At 39.9% G+C, this 21,033-nt stretch overlaps 1 protein-coding gene across 6 annotated transcripts in view; it reads right to left on the bottom strand.

Moving 5' to 3' along the window:
* Positions 1 to 263: 263 nt before the first annotated feature.
* Positions 264 to 21,033, bottom strand: part of OPHN1 (oligophrenin 1) — a 602,961-nt gene continuing 582,191 nt past the window's right edge. For all 6 annotated transcript variants that reach the window (XM_067724252.1, XM_067724257.1, XM_067724254.1 and 3 more), the window contains 4 exons: positions 7,445 to 7,610; positions 6,309 to 6,359; positions 2,545 to 2,586; positions 264 to 1,334 (listed from right to left, as the gene is read on the bottom strand). In XM_067724252.1, the coding sequence (XP_067580353.1) occupies positions 2,553 to 2,586; positions 6,309 to 6,359; positions 7,445 to 7,610 (251 nt within the window). In that variant the 3' untranslated portion in view covers positions 264 to 1,334; positions 2,545 to 2,552. The remainder of the gene's footprint in view (positions 1,335 to 2,544; positions 2,587 to 6,308; positions 6,360 to 7,444; positions 7,611 to 21,033) is intronic.

Raw genomic sequence — 21,033 nt, 5'->3', positions numbered from 1 at the left:
AAGAAAGAGGGTAAAAGCCAGATCCTCAAAATGATGGCCATTAAAGCGACCAATCATAAGCCCCCTTGCTAGATAAGCATGGTGTAATGGAAAGAACCTTGTGTAGGTGCCCAGGGATGTGGTATCTTGTTTACACATGGCTGCTAACTTGCTCTGCCTCAGTTTCCCCAATGGTAAACTAAGGAGTTAGACTAAATAATTCTGAAAGGCCTTTCTAATCAAATATTTTATAGGTCATAAAAAGAGTCTTTTATCTCAAAGGCTGTGGTTCTTAACCTTTATTGTGTCACAGGCTTAATCTGAAATTCACTAGAATGTTATGGACCATTTCCTCAGAAAAGGCATATTGAAAAGGCATACCATTTCAGAGGCTTTATGAAGTTCCTGAATCCATAGATAATGGGTTAAGAACTGTTTCTTTCAGGTGATAAAACAGCTTATCTGCAGAAGGCAGACATGAAGCAACAGTGACAACTGCCTGGCCTCAATCATCTTAACAATTCTCCCCAGCATTTGACCCAAAAATGGAACTCCTGCAGAACAAACACAGTCTGCCTTTTTTTAAAGAACTGTCTTCAGCTTTTGTTTCTTTCTTGATTGCTTGGAAAGGAAGCTGTCAGGAGAAAACAGGAGGAAGAATAATTCAAACAGACCTAGGCTTTGACATGTAAAACATGCTTTGCAGATTTGTCTTAAGCAGCTGTATGCAAAAGCAGGAAGGCCACCTTCCTGAGTCCACTTGGAGGGATTGTGGGGGGATCACTCATTCTGTCTGGTCCCATAAGAGCAGACACATTCTTGGCAATATATTACAGCGCCAAAGCTCCAAACTGGCACCAGGGTCCATATCCTCAGTAAGAGATATTAAGATTCTCTAAAGTTCAGCAAACATTCCTACTCCCCTACTTCCAAGGTAAGCAATGGCCCCAACTCAAGTAACTTCTAGTTCAGGGTAAGACTTCTGAGATCAGTCTTTAGCCCCAAATCTTTCAGAGCTAGATGGCCTTTTGAGGAGGCAGGAAGTTCAGAGAGGAGTTGAAAACTGAGCTCCTCTCTTCGACTTGGGATGGTGGATAGCTTGGTTTCTGCAGTCTGCCTTGAGGGAGTTCAGCCATTCACAGTCTTATAGGAGCTCAAGATAGACCTTCTGAGGGAATGAAGACAGAATACAAAGGAGAAATAAACTTGTATCTAGGATGTGTGTCCCTTATTTTATAGCATCCCAGAGCCTGAAGGTGCAGGGCCAGGAAAGATCTGCTCTTCAGCACACAACGGTTTGAAGAAGACTCTTCTAGAACCTGGAAAGTGTCCCCTGAGGCCAAGGTTTTTGAAACCTGAAAGGGAAAGAAGAGAGTAAGGAATTAGCTAGGACTGGTTAAACACTTAACAGCCACTGAGCAGTAGGCCCTCTCTTGGTAGGTAGCTAATCTTCTGAGCAATAGCGGCTGGGTAGAAAAAGGCCCTTATAACTCAGATCCCATGAAACTGTCCTAATACGGTGCTAAAATCAGGGCTGGAAACTGTGTGCCTTAAGCCTGAACTCTAATCCCCAAAAAGTCCACAGGAGATACAGATGCCTGATACCTCTGAGATTACTCACCTTGCTGAATGGCCACTGCCTTTATGGCCCTACAATAACTCCAAACTTCCTTTTACTGAGACTTCACCTTCATGAGAGCTGATAAGAAAACTCTTATCTACCCATAGACCTCTGAGGACTGGCAGTGATATGAAGAAAAGGAAGGCTGAGGAGTACATGGAAAGCTCTGCTCCAGATACCTGGATCTGATTTATGTGTGTATTGGTTCATGTCATGCCAGCAATCTGATTGTCAATCAGAACTCCTAGTAGAGAAAGAAATTTCCATGATCTCCATGGTTCTGGTGATCTTAGTAAGTTACTTATCCCCTTTGAACCTCAGTTCCTTTATTTGTTGAGTGAAAATACATATTAACTTCCCTATTTCTGGCATTTGATATGGACTAAATGATATAATGGACGTGAAAATGCTTTGCATTAGACAAATATAAAGAACTAAGGATGAAGGTTCAAGGGGTAAGACTGAAATTGTGATTTGATCTGAAGGAATGAAGTTCCCCTACAAATACTAAGGTAGACTCTTGGGACCTGCTATAATATCAAATGAGAGGTTACTGATATTCTTATAGACCCAAAGGATGTCGGAGTTAAAAGGTTCCAAACATTTCATCTTACATGTTGGGAAATTGAGGCCCAGAGAAGGAAATGTAATTGCCCAAAATGTCACAATTTAGGATTCCTAATGACCTTGATTCAAAGGCAATTTGTAAAACTATACTGTAGTTTGGCTGAGCAAGAAAGAAATGAAACTTAAAAACACAGAGAACCTCAGAATTAAAAGGCAGTAAGTTTAAGGGTCATGTAATTACAGGGTAGTGAACTGAGGCATGGAGGTGAATTCCCACCCTCTGGACCCACATGGCACTCCAGTCCTCAAAAACTCAGATCTCATAAAGAAGGTATATGTGTAACAAGGTTTTGTAATCAGGGACGGATACTACATACCTGAGGCCTCAACTCTGATCTCCAGGAAGTCTGCCTTGAGAACTGTGGGTAAAGGAGGAAAGACATTTCACTAAGACTCTAGAAATCAGAACTGGAAAGGAAAGCAAGTGGATGGGTGACCCTTCCAGGATGGTGGCAATTAGGCCATTTGAAAAATGAGGAAGTGATTCCATCCAGATGTTTCAAAACATCTCACTCCATGCTTATAGGTTGGCATACCTCTCTGCCAGATTTAGAGAGCCCAGTATCCCAGACACAAAGACATCTTTCAGGTGCCAGCACAATCCTTCGAGTGCCATACTATGGGAGGCAAGGGAAGACCAGAGGAATTGGCCAAAGACCAAAGACTACATTCTGTGATTATCTCCAATGGGAAAAAGGCAAAGACGGAAGGCAAGTGCCTTGTGAAACATGAATCTTTCTTTGCCTTGAAGACCAAACCAGCCTCTTGATGTGCTTAGATTGGTCCTAAAGTAGACTTGTCTGGGGATGGTTGGAGGCAAGAGACAATCCTGGAGAATCAAGCTCCATATAATTTGGCCAGAAAATCCCAGACAACAGCTTGTCCCAGGGCTATATCCTGAACATTGTTTTTCTCTTCTCTCTTAAGTCTATTAATACCTACTCCCTGAGTGATCTTATTCCCATCCATGATTTCAATTCCCATCAAATACTGAGACCACCCCCAAAAGGTTACTATTCACATTGTAGTATATGTGAATGCCCCTATAAATTTGTACAGTGGCTGTACTTAACAGTTCTACCTCTAAACCTACGTAGATCCAGCCCCAATTACTAGTCTAAGTTGCAGTTACCCACTGGACATTTCTATCTGGATGTCCCACAGAGTCTTCATACAAACTGTGTCCAAAATTGAGCAGAGAAACTTTCCCACAAAACCTATTCCTCCATGATTAATTATTGTTACCATCTACCTAACTGCCCAAGTTAGACTTTCTTCTCTCTTAATCTTTCTCCAATGCTCCATGTTTGAAAAGTCAGTAAGGTCTTACTGAGTCTACCTCAAATCTGTCCTTTCATTCCATTCCTATTGACAATGCCATACATCAGGACCTCATCAACTCTTGCCAGGATGATTAGCCTCCTAACTGGTCTCCCTGCCTCCAGGTTTTACTGTCCCAACTATCTTCCTCATTAACAGCAGAATGTGTGTGTGTGTGTTTTTTTTAAATAACTCAGGCAGCTTAGAATATGCATTGTCATGCTGAAAAGTTTTCCATGACACCCCATGGACTACAGAATAAAGACCAAACTCCTTAGTATGTCATATAAGGCGTTTACAGTCTGGCCCCAATCCATCTTCTTGGCCTCAACTCTAGCTAAGCTTCCTTCTTCTCACCCCCACATTCTAGCCAAAGTGGAACACTAATCACTTTGTGAACCTGCCTTGCATAAGCTATTCTGCCTTACTGAAATGTCTTCCCCTCCCTTCTCTTCTTGATGAGCCACTTCTCATTTTATTTCAAGTTTTTAATTTTTTTTAATTGTTGTATTGTAGAAGGGAGATGAATGAGAAGTGAGGTCATTCAAATGTCAGGTTACATAGAGTCAGGTGTACAAACTGGAAGCAAAAAGGGGCAGAGAAAAGGTTAAACAGATCATTTTCATTAGAGATGAGATGGGATTGACTGGCTAGTCTAAGAATCTTGACCAGTAGCCATCATGTAGGTGCACTGATGCAAGTGGTGGTTACAAAACTGGGGCCTAGACAGAAGGGGTGCTTTCCTTATATGGATGCTGAGTGGGAGGAACCTGTGGGTACCTAGGAAGGTGGCTTATTACATATTGGAGGACTGGTGTACCCACCTTGGCCTTACCCACAATCCTGCCAAGATGGAATCTGAGAATAAGGAACAGGATTAAATTTAGGTTCCAGAGGCCTGGACATAGGATTGGTTAGGTTGTCCTCCAGCCTGAAGTGCCTGCTTTGACCACAGTGCCCTATGTTGCAGTTGGTCCAAGACCTCCCTGAGCACTAAATGACAAAGCCCAGGTAGTGGTTACCAATCTTTCCACACTTTCAACACCAGGTTGGCTACAGTTTCCCTATTAAAAGTCAGGCTGCCTTAAAGATTCTGTTGGACTTTGTTCATGCCTAGTACGTATCCCTCTCAATGCCTTGGTTCCCTGTTCAAAGCTACAGATCAATCCCTCACATTTTCAGTGTATTCTATCCATCTTTAAAGCCCCATCTCAGATATCACTTCCTCTAAAAAGCTCTCCTTTAGATATGCCTAGTTCATTCTGTTAATTCTAGTTTGCTTCATTCTATTTCCCTGGTATTTATTTCTCATATGGTTTATCCTAGGGAAGTTGGAAGGACCACCAGGAAGTAGGAAGTAGTCCTGCTCATAGGCAGATACTTTATTAAGAATATAAAGTATTCTCTCTCTTTCTGTTTTTCTTTTTTTCCCTCAAGCCTATCTGATTAAGCCTGCTTTAAAAATGTCCTAGGTGAAAACTTTATCTTCATTCTATCAGTAAGAGAAATCTGGGGCTTTGACCTCACTTTCATTTGTTATGGTAGAATAAATGGTAAATTATTGTCTAAGGAGAATTTGGCCTAGTCTATAGTTCCTTGTGGCTGACTGCCAAGCAGAACTAGGGTGACCTGCTGTTCAGAATCATGTCCTGGTGAGTCGGGTCCCACAGTTTTAACTAGATGATGTCAAACCTATCCCAGCTCCAGCGCTGGTAAAGGCACATTGTTCTGCTTTTAACTGAATACCTGGAAGAGTTACACTCTTGTCACCCATCAGGAAGCACAATTTTGAACTCTCTGATAAGCAACATTGAATAAACTCACAGAAGAGTGCCTGAAGGCCAGGCAATCATTTCTCCAGGTGTTTTAGTCTAAAGGGTGCCAAATGATAGGCTTTGGAAAGCCTGTACCAGTACTTGAGGGATTTTAAAAACAAATTAACTGGAAGAAAGAAATAAAGGAAGGAAATTTAAAAAACCCACACTCCCAGGCCCTACTCCTGGAGATTCTGTTTTTGTGGGTCTAGAGCAGAAGGCAGGAATCTGTGTTCATTTTATTTTCCCTCAAAATTTTCCAGGTGATTTATATGTTCAGCCAGTTCGAAAACAACCACCTAAGTCTAATGTTTACCTCTGAAATGAGGGCTATGCTTATTCTAAGGCTGTTTATATTAGAATATTGCTTTCTATATATTCATATCAGCTGCCCTTTTAGAATATAATAGGGTCTAAATAAGTAAACTAACAAAAAAAATTAGACCTACATCGAGCATAAAGTTTTTGCAATACCACTTCGCCTGTGAGTACTCTATGTATGTGTGAGAGAGAGAGGAGAAAGAGAGAAAGAGATGGAAAGACAGAGCCAGAGAGGCAGAGACAACAGATACAGAGATAGACAAAGAAAGAGAGACATGGAGAGAGACAGAAAAAGAGTCAAAGAGATAGGGAAACAGAGACATAAGTAGAAAAACACAAGGAGAGACATAAAGAGACTGAGAATTACAGAGACAGAGAAACAGTGTGCGAGAGACAAATGGACAAGAGTGACAAAGGCAGAGAGACATACAGTTATAGAGACAAAGACAGAGACACAGGGAGACAGAGAGACAGTGTTGGGGGAGAGAAAGGAACAAACACAGACAGAGAGAAAGAGACAGAGCTACAGAGAAACAAAAATACAATGTTAAGAGAGCAAATGACATGCTCATGATACATTTATTAAAAAGTTATTTGGTTTCATTTCTGTCACCTGCATCTCTTACCTTCCTGTTTTCCGGGAAGCTATTTCAAAGAACCTGGTCCTGGAAGCCACCCTGCAAAGAGAAGCCAACCAAGTCCCATGAGTTGCTCTGGAATATGTGTGGGAACCAATGGCCAATGGAAAGGAAAAGAAAATATGAACCAGATAGGCCACCAATGCCAGGCTCTGCCTTAGCTTGCAAAGGATCTGGGTCTGAGGAAAAACCCAAGTATCAGAATGTGAAATGGCTCAGAGACCATAGGCACCCCCAAGGCTATGGCTGATACTCTTTGCTTCCCCTTGGCTCAGAATGATCTAAGTATGTTGCCCATTCAGATTACTCTTGGGAGAAATAAGTGAAACAAGTTCTTGGTTTCAGAGTATAATTTTTGACATTTTGCAAATACACTTAGCTAATTAGTCCAAACAGTAGAGGCTCTGTTTTTCTTATTTCCTCAATTTTGCAATTATGGAAAACAAAAGACACAAGAAAAAGGAACACTAGGAGGCAGGATACTGAGAGGGGTCCCAGGCACTGGCTGAGGAGAGGCCTGCCAGGCTAGTTTTGTGGCCAAGAAAAGCTGGTCCCTGAGAGTTGCTGTGGCCCCACCTTAGCTGCTCTATCCCTGATTCCTTGGCTTACAGGCCAGACTCAGGAAGGCTGGTTGGATAATAGCTCTGCTACTACCCTGTAAGAGGCTCTCTGGAGAATCTGAGTCATTCTGGAAGATTTTTAAAAATCATACCTTCTCTTTAAAAAAAAAAGCTTCAAAGCACACGTAAAATGACCAAATCTGTTCATTAAATTACTTTTAAAACCAGTAGTAATAATAAGAAAAAAAATTTACAGAGGCAAAGAAGCATGAAAGCAGCCGGTAATCTTATCACCCTAGAGAGATCAGGGAGACTAAGAAAAATGGGTCTCCTATCGGGTACCAAGATTTAAACACCTCACCTTTAGGAAAAATCTCCCAGCTTTAAGTGTTGAGTAGAACACTCCAAACAGAGCTGGTCTGCAACAGTCCCCTACACTATGAAGTGAACGATACCCTGGAGTTGTGCATTGTACACCCTTCACAACCATAATGGTGATCCTGAAAGCATTCTTAGTCGTCTAAGGTGGACTTTAGGTCAAGGTTGAAAAACAACTCTACTTACACAGACGATGGGATTTCCCCTGCATTGCCAGTCACTATATCTGGCTTTGGTTCGGGTTTCTGGGTAGTAGTTGCCCGGCAGGGAGGATCTGGAGGCCTCACTGGGGGTCGGATGATGGTTGGCTTTTCTCCTGGAGGCCGAACTGTGCTGAAACTGTCAGAGTCTCCTGGAAAAGAGAACAACAAGAACTTGGACAGTGAGCCAAATGGAACACCACTCCTCAGCAGGTACCCAATATTGCAGCTATCATGGCCACCTCCCTTGGTCCCCATTTCTTTTTGGTAACTAACAACTCTGGATTAAAAAATATATTCTTCCAGAAGCTGTCCCTTCAGAAAGTCTATGTTTGAACCTCAGCTCTGGAGCTTCACATTTGTGTGACCTAGGGTATGTCACATCAATTTGCTCAGTCTCAGTTTCCTCAACCATATAATCAAGACTAAAAATATATTATCTTACAGAGACATTGAGAGGATTTACTTGGGTAGTAATATGTTTAGTACTGTCACTGGCACATAGCAGGTGCTTAGTCAATGTTTGATGATAAATTTGTTACATTCATCATCACCAAAAATGAGTCTATTTTCACTTAAGCCTTGACTATTGTGGCAGTCTCCTAACTCACCTTTCTGCCTCTATGTCTCTAGTTTCCAGGTCACTCAGTACAAAATAAATACACATAATTTTTTAATAAAATGATTCTGGCAGGAATATAGTGAAACATATGCATGCACACACTGCTGGGGGTACTGTACACTGGGCTTATTCTAACTAGATAGCCATCAATAATTCTGGAACAGAGTATCATCCACCAGAGGGCAGACAGCAAAAGCAAGAAGAACCACAGTCCTGCAGACTGTGGAACAAAAAACACATTCACAGAAAGATGGACAAGATGAAAAGGCAGAGGGCTATATACCAGATGAAGGACCAAGATTAAACCCCAGAAAAACAACTAAACTAAGTGGAGATAGGCAACCTTCCAGAAAAAGAATTCAGAATAATGATAGTGAAGATGATCCAGGACCACAGAAAAAGAATGGAGGCAAAGATCAAGAAGATGCAAGAAATGTTTAACAAAGACCTAGAAAAATTAAAGAACAAACAAACAGAGATGAACAATACAATAACCAAAATGAAAACTACACAAGAAGGAATCAATAGCAGAATAACTGAGGCAGGAGAACGGATAAGTGACCTGGAAGACAGAATGGAGGAATTCACTGCTACGGAACAGACTAAAGAAAAAAGAATGAAAAGAAATGAAGACAGCCTAAGAGACCTCAGGGACAACATTAAATGCAACAACATTCGCATTATAGGGATTCCAGAAGCAGAAGAGAGAGAGAAAGGACCAGAGAATATATTTGAAGAGATTATAGTCGAAAACTTCCCTAACATGGGAAAGGAAATAGCCACCCAAGTCCAGGAAGAGCAGCGAGTCCCATACAGGATAAACCCAATGAGAAACACGCCGAAACTCATAGTAATCAAATTGGCAAAAATTAAAGACAAAGAAAAATTATTGAAAGCAGCAAGGGAAAAACGACAAATAACACAAGAAACTCCCATAAGGTTAACAGCTGATTTCTCAGCAGAAACTCTACAAGCCAGAAGGGAATGGCATGACATATTTAAAGTGATGAAAGGGAAGAACCTACAATCAAGATTACTCTACACGGCAAGGATCTCATTCAGATTCGACGGAGAAATCAAAAGCTTTACAGACAAGCAAAAGCTAAGAGAATTTAGCACCACCAAACCAGCTCTGCAACAAATGCTAAAGGAACTTCTCTAAGTGGGAAACACAAGAGAAGAAAAGAACCTACAAAAACAAACCCAAAACAATTAAGAAAATGGTCATAGGAACATACATATTGATAATTACCTTAAATGTGGATGGATTAAAAGCTCCAACCAAAAGACACGTGCTTGCTGAATGGATACAAAAACAAGACCCATATATATGATGTTTACAAGAGACCCACTTCAGACCTAGGGACACATACAGACTGAAAGTGAGGGGATGGAAAAAGATATTCCATGCAAATGGCAATCAAAAGAAAGCTGGAGTAGCTGTACTCATATCAGGTAAAATAGACTTGAAAATAAAGAATGTTACAAGAGACAAGGAAGGACACTATATAATGATCAAGGGATCAATCCAAGAAGAAGATATAACAATTATAAATATATATGCACCCAACATAGGAGCACCTCAATACATAAGGCAAATGCTAACAGCTATAAAAGAGGAAATTGACAGTAACACAATAATAGTGGCGGACTTTAACACCTCACTTACAACAATGAACAGATCATCCAAAATGAAAATAAATAAGGAAACAGAAGCTTTAAATGACACAACAGACCAGATCGATTTAATTGATATTTATAGGACATTCCATCCAAAAACAGCAGATTACACTTTCTTCTCAAGTGTGCACAGAACATTCTCCAGGATAGATCACACCTTGGGTCACAAATCAAGCCTCAGTAAAATTAAGAAAATTGAAATCACATCAATCATCTTTTCTGAACCACAATGCTATGAGATTAGAAATGAATTACAGGGAAAAAAACGTAAAAAACACAAACACATGGAGGCTAAACAATACGTTACTAAACAACCAAGAGATCACTGAAGAAATCAAAGAGGAAATCAAAAAATACCTAGAGACAAATGATAATGAAAACACGATGATCCAAAACCTATGGGATGCAGCAAAAGCAGTTCTAAGAGGGAAGTTTATAGCTATACAAGCCTACCTCAAGACACAAGAAAAATCTCAAGTAAACAATCTAACATTACACCTAAAGCAACTAGAGGAAGAAGAACAAACAAAGCCCAAAGATAGCAAAAGGAAAGAAATCATAAAGATCAGAGCAGAAATAAATGAAATAGGAACAAAGTAAACAACAGCAAAGATCAATAAAACTAAAAGCTGGTTCATTGAGAAAATAAACAAAATTGATAAACCATTAGCCAGACTTATCAAGAAAAAGAGGGAGAGGACTCAAATCAATAAAATTAGAAATGAAAAAGGAGAAGTTACAACAGACACCTCAGAAATACAAAGCATCCTAAGAGACTACTACAAGCAAATCTCTGCCAATAAAATGGACAACCTGAAAGAAATGGACAAATTCTTAGAAAGGTATAACCTTCCAGACTGAACCAGGAAGAAACAGAAAATATGAACAGACCAATCACAAGTAATGAAATTGAAACTGTGATTAAAAATCTTCCAGTATGGACTTCCGTGGTCGTGCAGTGGTTGAGAGTCCACCTGCCGATGCAGGGGACGTGGGTTCATGCCCCGGTCCGGGAGGATCCCACATGCTGTGGAGCAGCTGGGCCGGTGGGCCATGGCCGCTGGGCCTGCGCATCCAGAGCCTCTGCTCTGCAGAGGGAGGGGCCACAGCAATGCATACCTGCACAGCCTGCATACCGCAAAAAAAAAATCTTCCAACAAACAAAAGTCCAGGACCAGATGGCTTCAGAGGTGAATTCTATCAAACATTTAGAGAAGAGATAACACCCATTCTTCTCAAACTCTTCCAAAAAATTGCAGAGGAAGGAACACTCCCAAACTCATTCTATGAGGCCACCATCACCCTGAAACCAAAATTGGACAAAGATACTACAAAAAAAAGAAAATTACAGACCAATATCACTGATGAATATAGATGCAATAATCCTCAACAAAATACTAGCAAACAGAATCCAACAACACATTAAAAGGTTCATAAACAATGATCAAGTGGGATTTATCCCAGGGATGCAAGGATTCTTCAATATATGCAAATCAATCAATGTGAAAAACCATATTAACAAACTGAAGAATAAAAACCATATGATCATCCCAATAGATGCAGAAAAAGCTTTTGACAAAATTCAAACCCATTTATGATAAAAACTCTCCAGAAAGTAGGCATAGAGGGAACCTACCTCAACATAATAAAGGCCATATATGACAAACCCACAGCCAACATCATTCTCAATGGTGAAAAATTGAAAGCATTTCCTCTAAGATCAGGAATGAGACAAGGATGTCCACTCTCACTACTATTATTCAACATAGTTTTGGAAGTCCTAGCCATGGCAATAAGAGAAGTAAAAGAAATAAAAGGAATACAAATTGGAAAAGAAGAAGTATAACTGTCACTGTTTGCAGATGACATGATAGTATACATAGAGAATCTTAAAGATGCCACCAGAAGACTACTAGAGCTAATTAATGAATTTGGTAAAGTTGCAGGATACAAAATTAATGCACAGAAATCTCTTGCATTCCTATACACTAATGATGAAAAATCTGAAAGAGAAATTATGGAAACACTCCCATTTACCATTGCAACAAAAAGAATAAAATACCTCGGAATAAACCTACCTAGGGAGATAAAAGACCTGTATGCAGAAAACTATAAAACACTGATGAAAGAAATTAAAGATGATACCAACAGATGGAGTGATATACCATGTTCTTGGATTGGAAGAAACAATATTGTGAAAATGACTATACTGCCCAAAGCAACCTAGAGATTCACTGCAATCCCTATCAAATTACCAATGGCATTTATTATGGAACTAGAACAAATCATCTTAAAATTTGTATGGAGACACAAAAGACCCCGAATAGCCAAAGCATTCTTGAGGGAAAAAAACGCAGCTGGAGGAATCAGACTCCCTGACTTCAGGCTATACTACAAAACTACATTAATCAAGACAATATGGTACTGGCACAAAAACAGAAACATAGATCAATGGAACAAGATAGAAAGCCCAGAGATAAACCCATGCACCTATGGTCAACTAATCTATGACAAAGGAGGCAAAGATATACAATGGAGAAAAGACAGTCTCTTCAGTAAGTGTTGTTGGGAAAACTGGACAGCTACACGTAAAAGAATGAAATTAGAACACTCCCTAACACCATACAGAAAAATAAACTCAAAATGGATTAGACACCTAAATGTAAGATGGGACACTATAAAACTCTTAGAGGAAAACATAGGAAGAACAGTCTTTGACAAATAACAGCAAGATCTTTTTTGATCCACCTCCTAGAGTAGTGGAAATAAAACCAAAAATAAACAAATGGGACCTAATGAAACTTCAAAGCTTTTATACAGCAAAGGAAACCATAAACAAGATGAAAAGACAACCCTCAGAAAGGGAGAATATATTGCAAACGAATCAACGGACAAAGGATTAATCTCCAAAATATATATACAGCTCATGCAGCTCAATATTAAAGAAACAAACAACCCAATCCAAAAATGGGGAGAAGACCTTAAATAGACATTTCTCTAAAGAAGACATACAGATGGCCAAGAAGCACATGAGGAGCTGCTCAACATTACTAATTATTAGAGAAATGCAAATCAAAACTACGCTGAGGTATCACCTCATACCATTTAGAATGGGCATCATCAGAAAATCTACAAACAACAAATGTTGGAGAGGGTGTGGAGAAAAGGGAACCCTCTTGCACTGCTGGTGGGAATGTAAATTGATGCAGCCACTATGGAGAACAGTATGGAGGTTCCTTAAAAAACTACAAATAGATTTACCATATGATCCAGCAGTCCCACTACTGGGCATATACCCAGAGAAAACCATAATTCAAAAAGACACATGCACCCAATGTTCATTGCAGCACTATTTACAATAGCCAGGTCATGGAAGCAACCTAAATGCCCATCGACAGACGAATGGATAAAGAAGATGTGGTACATATATACAATGGAATATTACTCAGCCATAAAAAGGAACGAATTTGAATCATTTGTTGAGACGTGGACGGATCTAGAGAGTGTCATACAGAGTGAAGTAAGTCAGAAAGAGATAAACAAATATCGTATATTAACACATGTATGTGGAACCTAGAAAAGTTGTACAGATGAGCCGGTTTGCAGGGCAGAAGTTGAGACACAGATGTAGAGAACAGACGTATGGACACCAAGTGGGGAAAACTGTGGTGGGTGGGGATGGTGGTGTGCTGAATTGGGCGATTGGGATTGACATGTATATACTGATGTGTATAAAATTGATGACTAAGAAGAACCTGCAGTATAAAAAAATAACAAAAACAAAACAAAACAAAAGGAATTCTGGAACAATGTGAATGAAATGCAAAATAATATATATGAGACAGTTCATACTCATTAATCCAGTTGATCCACTTTGGGGAACAGGCCCAAAGAAATTAACTCTAAAGAAAAAAATAAGGAAAACAAGTAGCACATAAACATGCTTCTTAACAGCAAAAATTCAGACCCAACCACAAAGGCTGATAAACAAACAATTCAATTCTTACAAGTATTTAACCAATACATATTATGCATGAAATGACAAAGATTTAGGCTAGGTCAAAAAATGTATTCATATAAAATAATATTAAGTGAAAAAAAGTCCACAAAAAATGTTCATGGCCTGATGAACACCATCTGGAAATAGACACGTTTGCAACTATGCAAGGGTGTTAGTAGATCTTGATATTCATTCAATTTTTGTCAGTAAACCTTGATATTCATTGTTTTCTTCTACAAAACTTTTTAAGGTAAATGTAAAAAATATTAACTTTAATCCATATAATACTGTTGTAAGATTTACCTTAAGTATTTCCACACTGTATTTCTTCTCCTTAAAGATTTTCTCAGTGACTATAAAATGTACAGGATAAGTTCAAACTCCTTAACATAAATTCAAGGCCCTCTATGAGCTGGTCCCAAATTATTAAACCAGGTACTAGTGCTAGATTTTAAATACCAGCTCTACTTTTGTTAAACTGGTCTCCTCACCGGCCCTATCAAAGCAGCAAGCCCTTGACTCTTCTAGATGAGACAGTATGGTACAGTGTGGAAACTAAGTCTGGAGTTGGGCAGACCCTGCTTTCAGGCCTTGTTCTGCGACTTCCAAACTGTGGAACCCTGTGCAGTTATTTCAACTCTTTGACTATCAAGGTATTCATCTGGGAAATGGATATAATAACCCGTCCTCACAAGCTGGTTGTAAGGACTAAATTAGATGGCTGTTAGAGAATACCTAGCATGTAGCAGGGATAAGTAAGTGTTAGACTCTGTCCTGCTTCTTTCCCGATATATGTCCCTGTTCTCATGTCTTATCTGTACTGTAACTACCCCTAAACAGTCAGCTCAAATCTCAATCCTCTGAACACTTGAGCTGACATTGGTAATTTCCATCCATGTAAGCACTCATGAAGTACTTATATATTGCTCCATGGGGTTTTTTAATTCCTCCAGCTAGTCATTCTGGTGAGGCAGACAGATATGAAGAAAGATAATGATAATACAGTGTGATTGGTGTTCTAATGGAGGTATGAACCAAGTACTATTCATTTACACACTAGGCTGTATCTTACATTTCTGGACATGCCATTCCCCTTAGCACCAGGTCGGGTACACAGAATTGCAGCTAAAGAGTGACCAAAATAATAATAATAATCCAATTTTTCTAACATATTATAATATTCAAAGCACTCTCCCAATTAATTATTTGATGTTCACAATAAGCTTGGGAGGAAAGAATAGCAGATGGGTCTTATCTTTCCCATTTTATAGAGAAGGAAACTAAGGTTCGGAAAGGTGAACTCACTCACCCGCAATCATATAGTTAGGTAAGTGGTAGAGTGAGGACTAAAACTCATATCTCCTGTTTTTGCATCCACTTTTCTTCCCAGTGTCTGCTGTTTTGTTGTTATTAGTAGTAATATAAAAAGTTATAAATGACAATAATAATGGTAATGGTAATAAAATAACTGGTAAAAAACTTTAGCTACCTTTTTTATTGAACACCTGCTCTGTTCCAGGTACTATGATAATATACTCAGTACTTTATGCATATATTCTCATTTAACATTGGCCCTAACCCTGAAAGACAAGAAGCATTATGCCTGTTCTACAGTTGAGGAAACAGAAACACAGAGATGAGAAGTATAACCCCATAGTTAATTGACAATAGACTCAGGTCCATCTGCTTTCCAAAGCCCAAGTGGTCAGAAGTACCAGTGATTTTCAACCTTGGCTATACATTGGGAACATTGAAATTATACAGTACTGGGGACCCATCCCCAGAGAGCCTAGCTTAATTGATTGGGGTAGCACCTTGGTATGGGTATTTTTAAAAGCTCCCCAGGTGATGCTATGTATAGCCAGAGTTGAGAACCACTAGGCCACATGATGCTGCTTGCTCACTGCAGATCAGATTATAACAGCTGACAATGCTGTTCCATTTCTACTGGTCACTGGAGGAGGTATTGGATAGGAAGCATATGCTACAGTCAGAGCCAGAAAACATTTCTACCTGAAGCTGTATCCACCCTAAGGCTACTGTTTCCTTTGGTGAGAGAACCAGATGACTCCCCCTGAAATATGAAACCCATTCATTTCCCAGTTGCAGCCACATCCAAATAGACATCAACCCAAGGCCTCAGAAAACAAATGTCATCAGCCTTGCATTCTCCTAGGCTCTTTATTGGGTGCTGCAAATTGATGATTCATTTTAAGTCAAACTTTGAAGTAGTAGCAATGGGCTTTCTTGTTTGAAAGACCCCAATGTTGTTCTCTCCTGCCTCTAATTTGCGACAGTATAGCCACAGTGTCAAACTGAGGAGGCAGGGATGGAAGAGTAATAATAACTGGGAGTCAAAAGACCTAGATTCCAGTCTTAATACTAAAACTAACTTGCTGTGTGAGCTTGAGCAGATCACTTCCCTACCTGTACAATGTGAACTTGGACTATTTTCCAGATCAGTAGGTCCATGATATGTCTATAGGCCTATATCTCTCCCCGCTGACTTTTATATGCTACAGTGGAATACTCTAGAAGTCAGTTCTGATCATGTACCTAACCAGCTTGAAAAAAATCTCCAGATAGAAAGATAGATAGATACTAGATTTAGATTTCACAGCTCCCTGTTGCCTGCAGAATAAACTCAAACATTTTTTAACCTGGAATTCACTACCTTCTTCCACCTGGCCTCAACTGATGTTTCTGGTCTAACTTTCCACCCTTCCTCTTTACATATCCCATAGTCCACAGAAACAGTATTATTTCTTGTTCCATGTACACATCCTACAATTAATCATTTCTTTCCTAGATGCCCTTTACCCCTTCTAATATGCCCAAATTTGCATCATCTATTAAGATTCAGCTTAAGTGCCACATCTCTTAGAAGCCTAATATGTTCCAAGTTCCTTTCTCTTACTCTTACAGCACCAACCACCTTGTACTTTGAATCAGGGCTCTTTGTTTTGGTGGCTCTATCTCCCCTATTAAAATGGAGCAACCTGAGAGCTAGATCTAAGTGGGATTCCTCTCTGTATTCACCAGGGGCCCAAGTAAATTGCTTTGCATGTAACTGGTATTCAATAAATACTCATTGAGAAAAGAAAAACACAGTTCAGTCCATTAGAAGGACAACGGAAAAAGCTTTCCCTTTTGAAGTCCCCATTTGTGCCATCTGTGACAAACACAAACATGATATACCCAAATTTCAGGGCTATTCTAAAATCTAAATTGAAAGGTGTTCAATAGACTGAGTGTTCCTTGAGGGCTTTTGTGCCTGGCCTTATGCTCTCACAACATATGCAGACAAATGATTTGACATTGACTTTGCCATCTAGGGGCTTAAAACTGAGTTGGAAAATGAAGTCATACTCATGGGAAATAAGCATGAATACAGTAACTCAGCATCCACAATTAAAGGGTCAAAGTTGGGTGCCAAAAGAAGTGAGGTAAGGGAGAGTTCCCTGGGGCAGAATTGTCAAAAGGCTTCATGGAGGTAATAGGACTTTAGCTGGACTTTGAGGGATGGCTAAGAATCCTTCCTTGCCCCTTCCCCTTATCAACAGTCCTCCTATTTCTGAGTGTTTGGAATTGTCAGAGATAGGTTGAGGGTGGAAAGAGTAGTTCTGAGCTCTTTTATGACACCTACATTTGAAGCTTGAGGCTTCTCATAGGCTCTAGAATATAGAAGAGTAAATATCTACCATCTTCCATGCCTGCCATTTCCTGAGAGGTTGTTACCCAACCACTACCACTATCATTTTTTGAACTTCTTTTATATTACCAGATGTTTTGTATACCTAATCTTACTTAATCCCCACAAAAACCTTACCTGCAATATAGGCATTGTCCCCACTTACAGTTGAGAAAACTGGCTCAGAGAAGTGAAGTTCACCTAATTAAGATTGTGTAGTTAGTAATTAGCCTCCTGTAAAAGCAAAACAACTGCTACCTTTTACTTAGTACTCATTATGTGCCAAGTACATTGGTATCTCATTTCATCATTACAGCAATCCTATAGTCACAAATATCTTCATTTTACAAATTAGAAAACTAAGGCTCAGAGAGGTTGTGACTTGCCCAAGGTCCCACAACTGGGATGAAGCAGAGCCAGGATTCAAACTCACATCTCAGTGACTCTGGAGCCTAAGTCATATCTGAGACTCCACTAAGCCTTTTGAGCTTATTGGTATTTTTACCAAATTGTACTTCCTTTTAATTTATTTTTAACTTCGGTCCACAACTTGACTCTTTGGACCTCCCTCTCCAGCCCAACCTATTCCCTCCCTCCCCATTCTCTATCAAATGACCATAACTAAAGAATTTTAGCATTTATAGATTTCTTAAGACTTGATGAACATCAATATTCAACCTTAAGCCAATTTCTTCCACCTTTTTTTACATCCATCTACACCTTACCCGAGAGCACAGAGTAAAGGGAGGCTGTTTTAACTTGTAGATTCCCTCAAACTTCTAGAATCATCTATCTCTTTCTACGACATTCTCCCATGATCACCTTAAAGCCTCTGACCCCTGTGAATCAACTTGGAGTTAGGCTCCAGGAAAGCCAGAGAATGAAAACTAAACACAGTACATTATTAAAAGCATAATGAGTCCAAACAAGAAAATGTGGATAATGGCCATAAAGCTCATTACTGCAAGAGCAAGTCTGTGCCTAATACTTTTAGAGCAGATGCAAATGCTACTCATAGCATTAGTCACCCCAGTGGAGAATTGATGGCCCTGTGGCTGAGCAGGGCCTTACAAGCACCCTTTCCCCAAGCTCAAAAGCATGCTACCAGAATGCAGTCTTCTCTCTCCAGTCAAGACAGAGGCTCCTAAGCCCATATGTCATAGGGTCTCAGTGTGGATGTATTCTCCATTTTTATCTCAGAACCTCTGGCACAGTGAAGGGCTCTTTACCCCATGCTCCTACTGGAATGTATTCTAACTCCCACTAGAACATGGATGACACTGGACTGGGACTGGTTGCTTACATGCCAGCCTCGCCATGAACCTTTGGAGGGCAGGGAACATGGCCATTCATCTTTGTCTTTCTAATTGCACAGCACTGTGCCTGAATAAATGAACAAATACATGTAAGTAGATGTCCTTCCTCTCCGTTCCCCAAAGGAAAGTCCTAAGTCCCTTTGTAGAAGCTACAAAAATGCCCTTTCCAAAGCCAGGCCTGGTAAGAGGCAGCAACATCAAAGGAAGGCAGGAAATTTGGCTTGTATAATTTTGTTCCTCCAAAAGTGAATGCTTCTTAGAAAACAGAAAGGGGAAGGTAGCTGAAGCCACTTAAGAAATAAGAATGTGATACCCAGGGAGCCAAGGTTCAATCCCCATCTCCACATCTTACAATGTGGGTGACTCTGGGCAAGCTGTTTCACTTCTCTGAGCCTCAGTTTCTCCATCTGTGAAACTGGGAAAATAAAACCTATCTCAAAGGCCTATCAGAATGATTAGATGCAATAGATGAAGAGACGTGTCCAGTTCCATGTGTGGAACAGAAAAGGACCCTTGACAAAATTACATCAGCAAACAATATTGGTTACATTATCAAGTTGAGTGTCATGGAACAAAGCAATTTAACATGCACCTTGTTTTTGCTATCTTTAATTACTAAGAAAATATGTGGAGCACATCCAGTCTATTCAAATGTTGGATCAATGCAAGGAGTGAAGATGGTGGATAGGACAGTGGCACAGTTGTATCACTAAAGCAAAGAGACCTATGCATTGACCCTCAGGATGGCAGGCAAAGCTCTGAAGAAGGAGCTGAATTGGAGTGACAACAACAAGATGCAGAGTGGGTCAGCTAAGGTGACAGCTCTCTCCCTCTGACATTGCCATTTCAGGCTGTGGGCTAGAACCTCTGGCTAACAACTATTAGTTATAGCTTGGGGTCAGAGTTGTTTGCAGTTTTTGTTTAGTTGATATTTGTTCTGATGCCCAATATCTGTCACTGGAGTGACAGCCAAAATGGGGAGGAAGGGAGGGAATAAGATGTGAGGAGGTGGGAGTAGGGAAAGTTCCAAGAGGCAACTACACCAGAGGTTTGGCTAATTCTTCACCAAGGGCAGGAGTACTACCTCAGTTCTACTTCCTGTAGCCAAGGCTGGAGGCATGGGTCTTTGAGAAAACCTGCATCACACTGGCCTGTTGCTAACTGATTTAAGGCAGAAAGCAAAGCCAGGGAGTGCTGTGGCCCAGATTTAGATAGTCTGGCTGATACTGGACAGTCAAATGAGTACTCGCATTAGCTGAAACCCTTAGATCAGAGCAGCTGCCGCCAGCAGCCTGAGGCAGGACTAATGGAGGAAGGGGAAGAGTGGAATGTCGTTGGGATTTAACTTTGCAGCAGAAGATGGTGAAAGCGGAACTGATAGGGAGGGCTAAGTTACTGTGTGGGCTGAGCTGATAAGATCTGACTGACCCCAAGGCTTGGCGACAGGCAAGACAAACTTTACTGTGATGAATATAAGTTGAGTTATCCAGTTATCCACCAGATTGATGTGAAGGTCAACATATGACTTATAAATTGAAGCAGTTGTGTACATAGAAGTCTGGCTTAACTTGTTACTTCCGAGAAGAGGCAAATCTTATGAAGAGGAGGAAAAGGGGAAGGAATTAATAACATATTCTGCATATTGATTATATAGCAGATACTTTATTTGTTATTCCTTTTAACCTTAGCAATAATTCTGAGGGATGAACTGTTTCTCCCATTTACAGATAAGGAAACCAAGGTACAAAGAGGTTAAATAACTTAACTGTAATCATACAGATGCATCAGTGTCAAGCTAGAGAATTCATAGTCAGTTACTTAGTAGAAATCTTATCAGAGCCCCATAGAATAGCTTTTACTGAATTGTGCTCTGAGACAATGCCATCAACCCATATTGAGGTTGTTACATGCAACAACCCACATCATGAAAGCAGCTCCAGACAATATGTAAACGAAGGAGCATGTTTCTGTTTACGGACATGGAAAATTGAATTTCATATAATTTTCGTGTCATGTCATATTTTTCTTTTGACTTTTTTTCAACAAATTAAGGCTTAGGTTTGCTAAGTCCTTATAAAAGCTTAAAGACAGTAGGGACCCTGTATGTCTTATTCACTCTTATGTCTTCAACACCTAGAAAGGGGCCAGTTACACAGCAATTATTCTTACTATTTTTTAAGTTCTTATATTTTTCTATATTGTGAAATGCCTTAAATATTTTTTGGAACAGGACATGATATAAAACATAAGGCACATTTTTAAAAGG

This window comes from Pseudorca crassidens, chromosome X (genome assembly GCF_039906515.1).
Source record: "Pseudorca crassidens isolate mPseCra1 chromosome X, mPseCra1.hap1, whole genome shotgun sequence".
Taxonomy (NCBI): domain Eukaryota; kingdom Metazoa; phylum Chordata; class Mammalia; order Artiodactyla; family Delphinidae; genus Pseudorca; species Pseudorca crassidens.
This window is presented reverse-complemented; position numbering and strand designations above follow the sequence as displayed.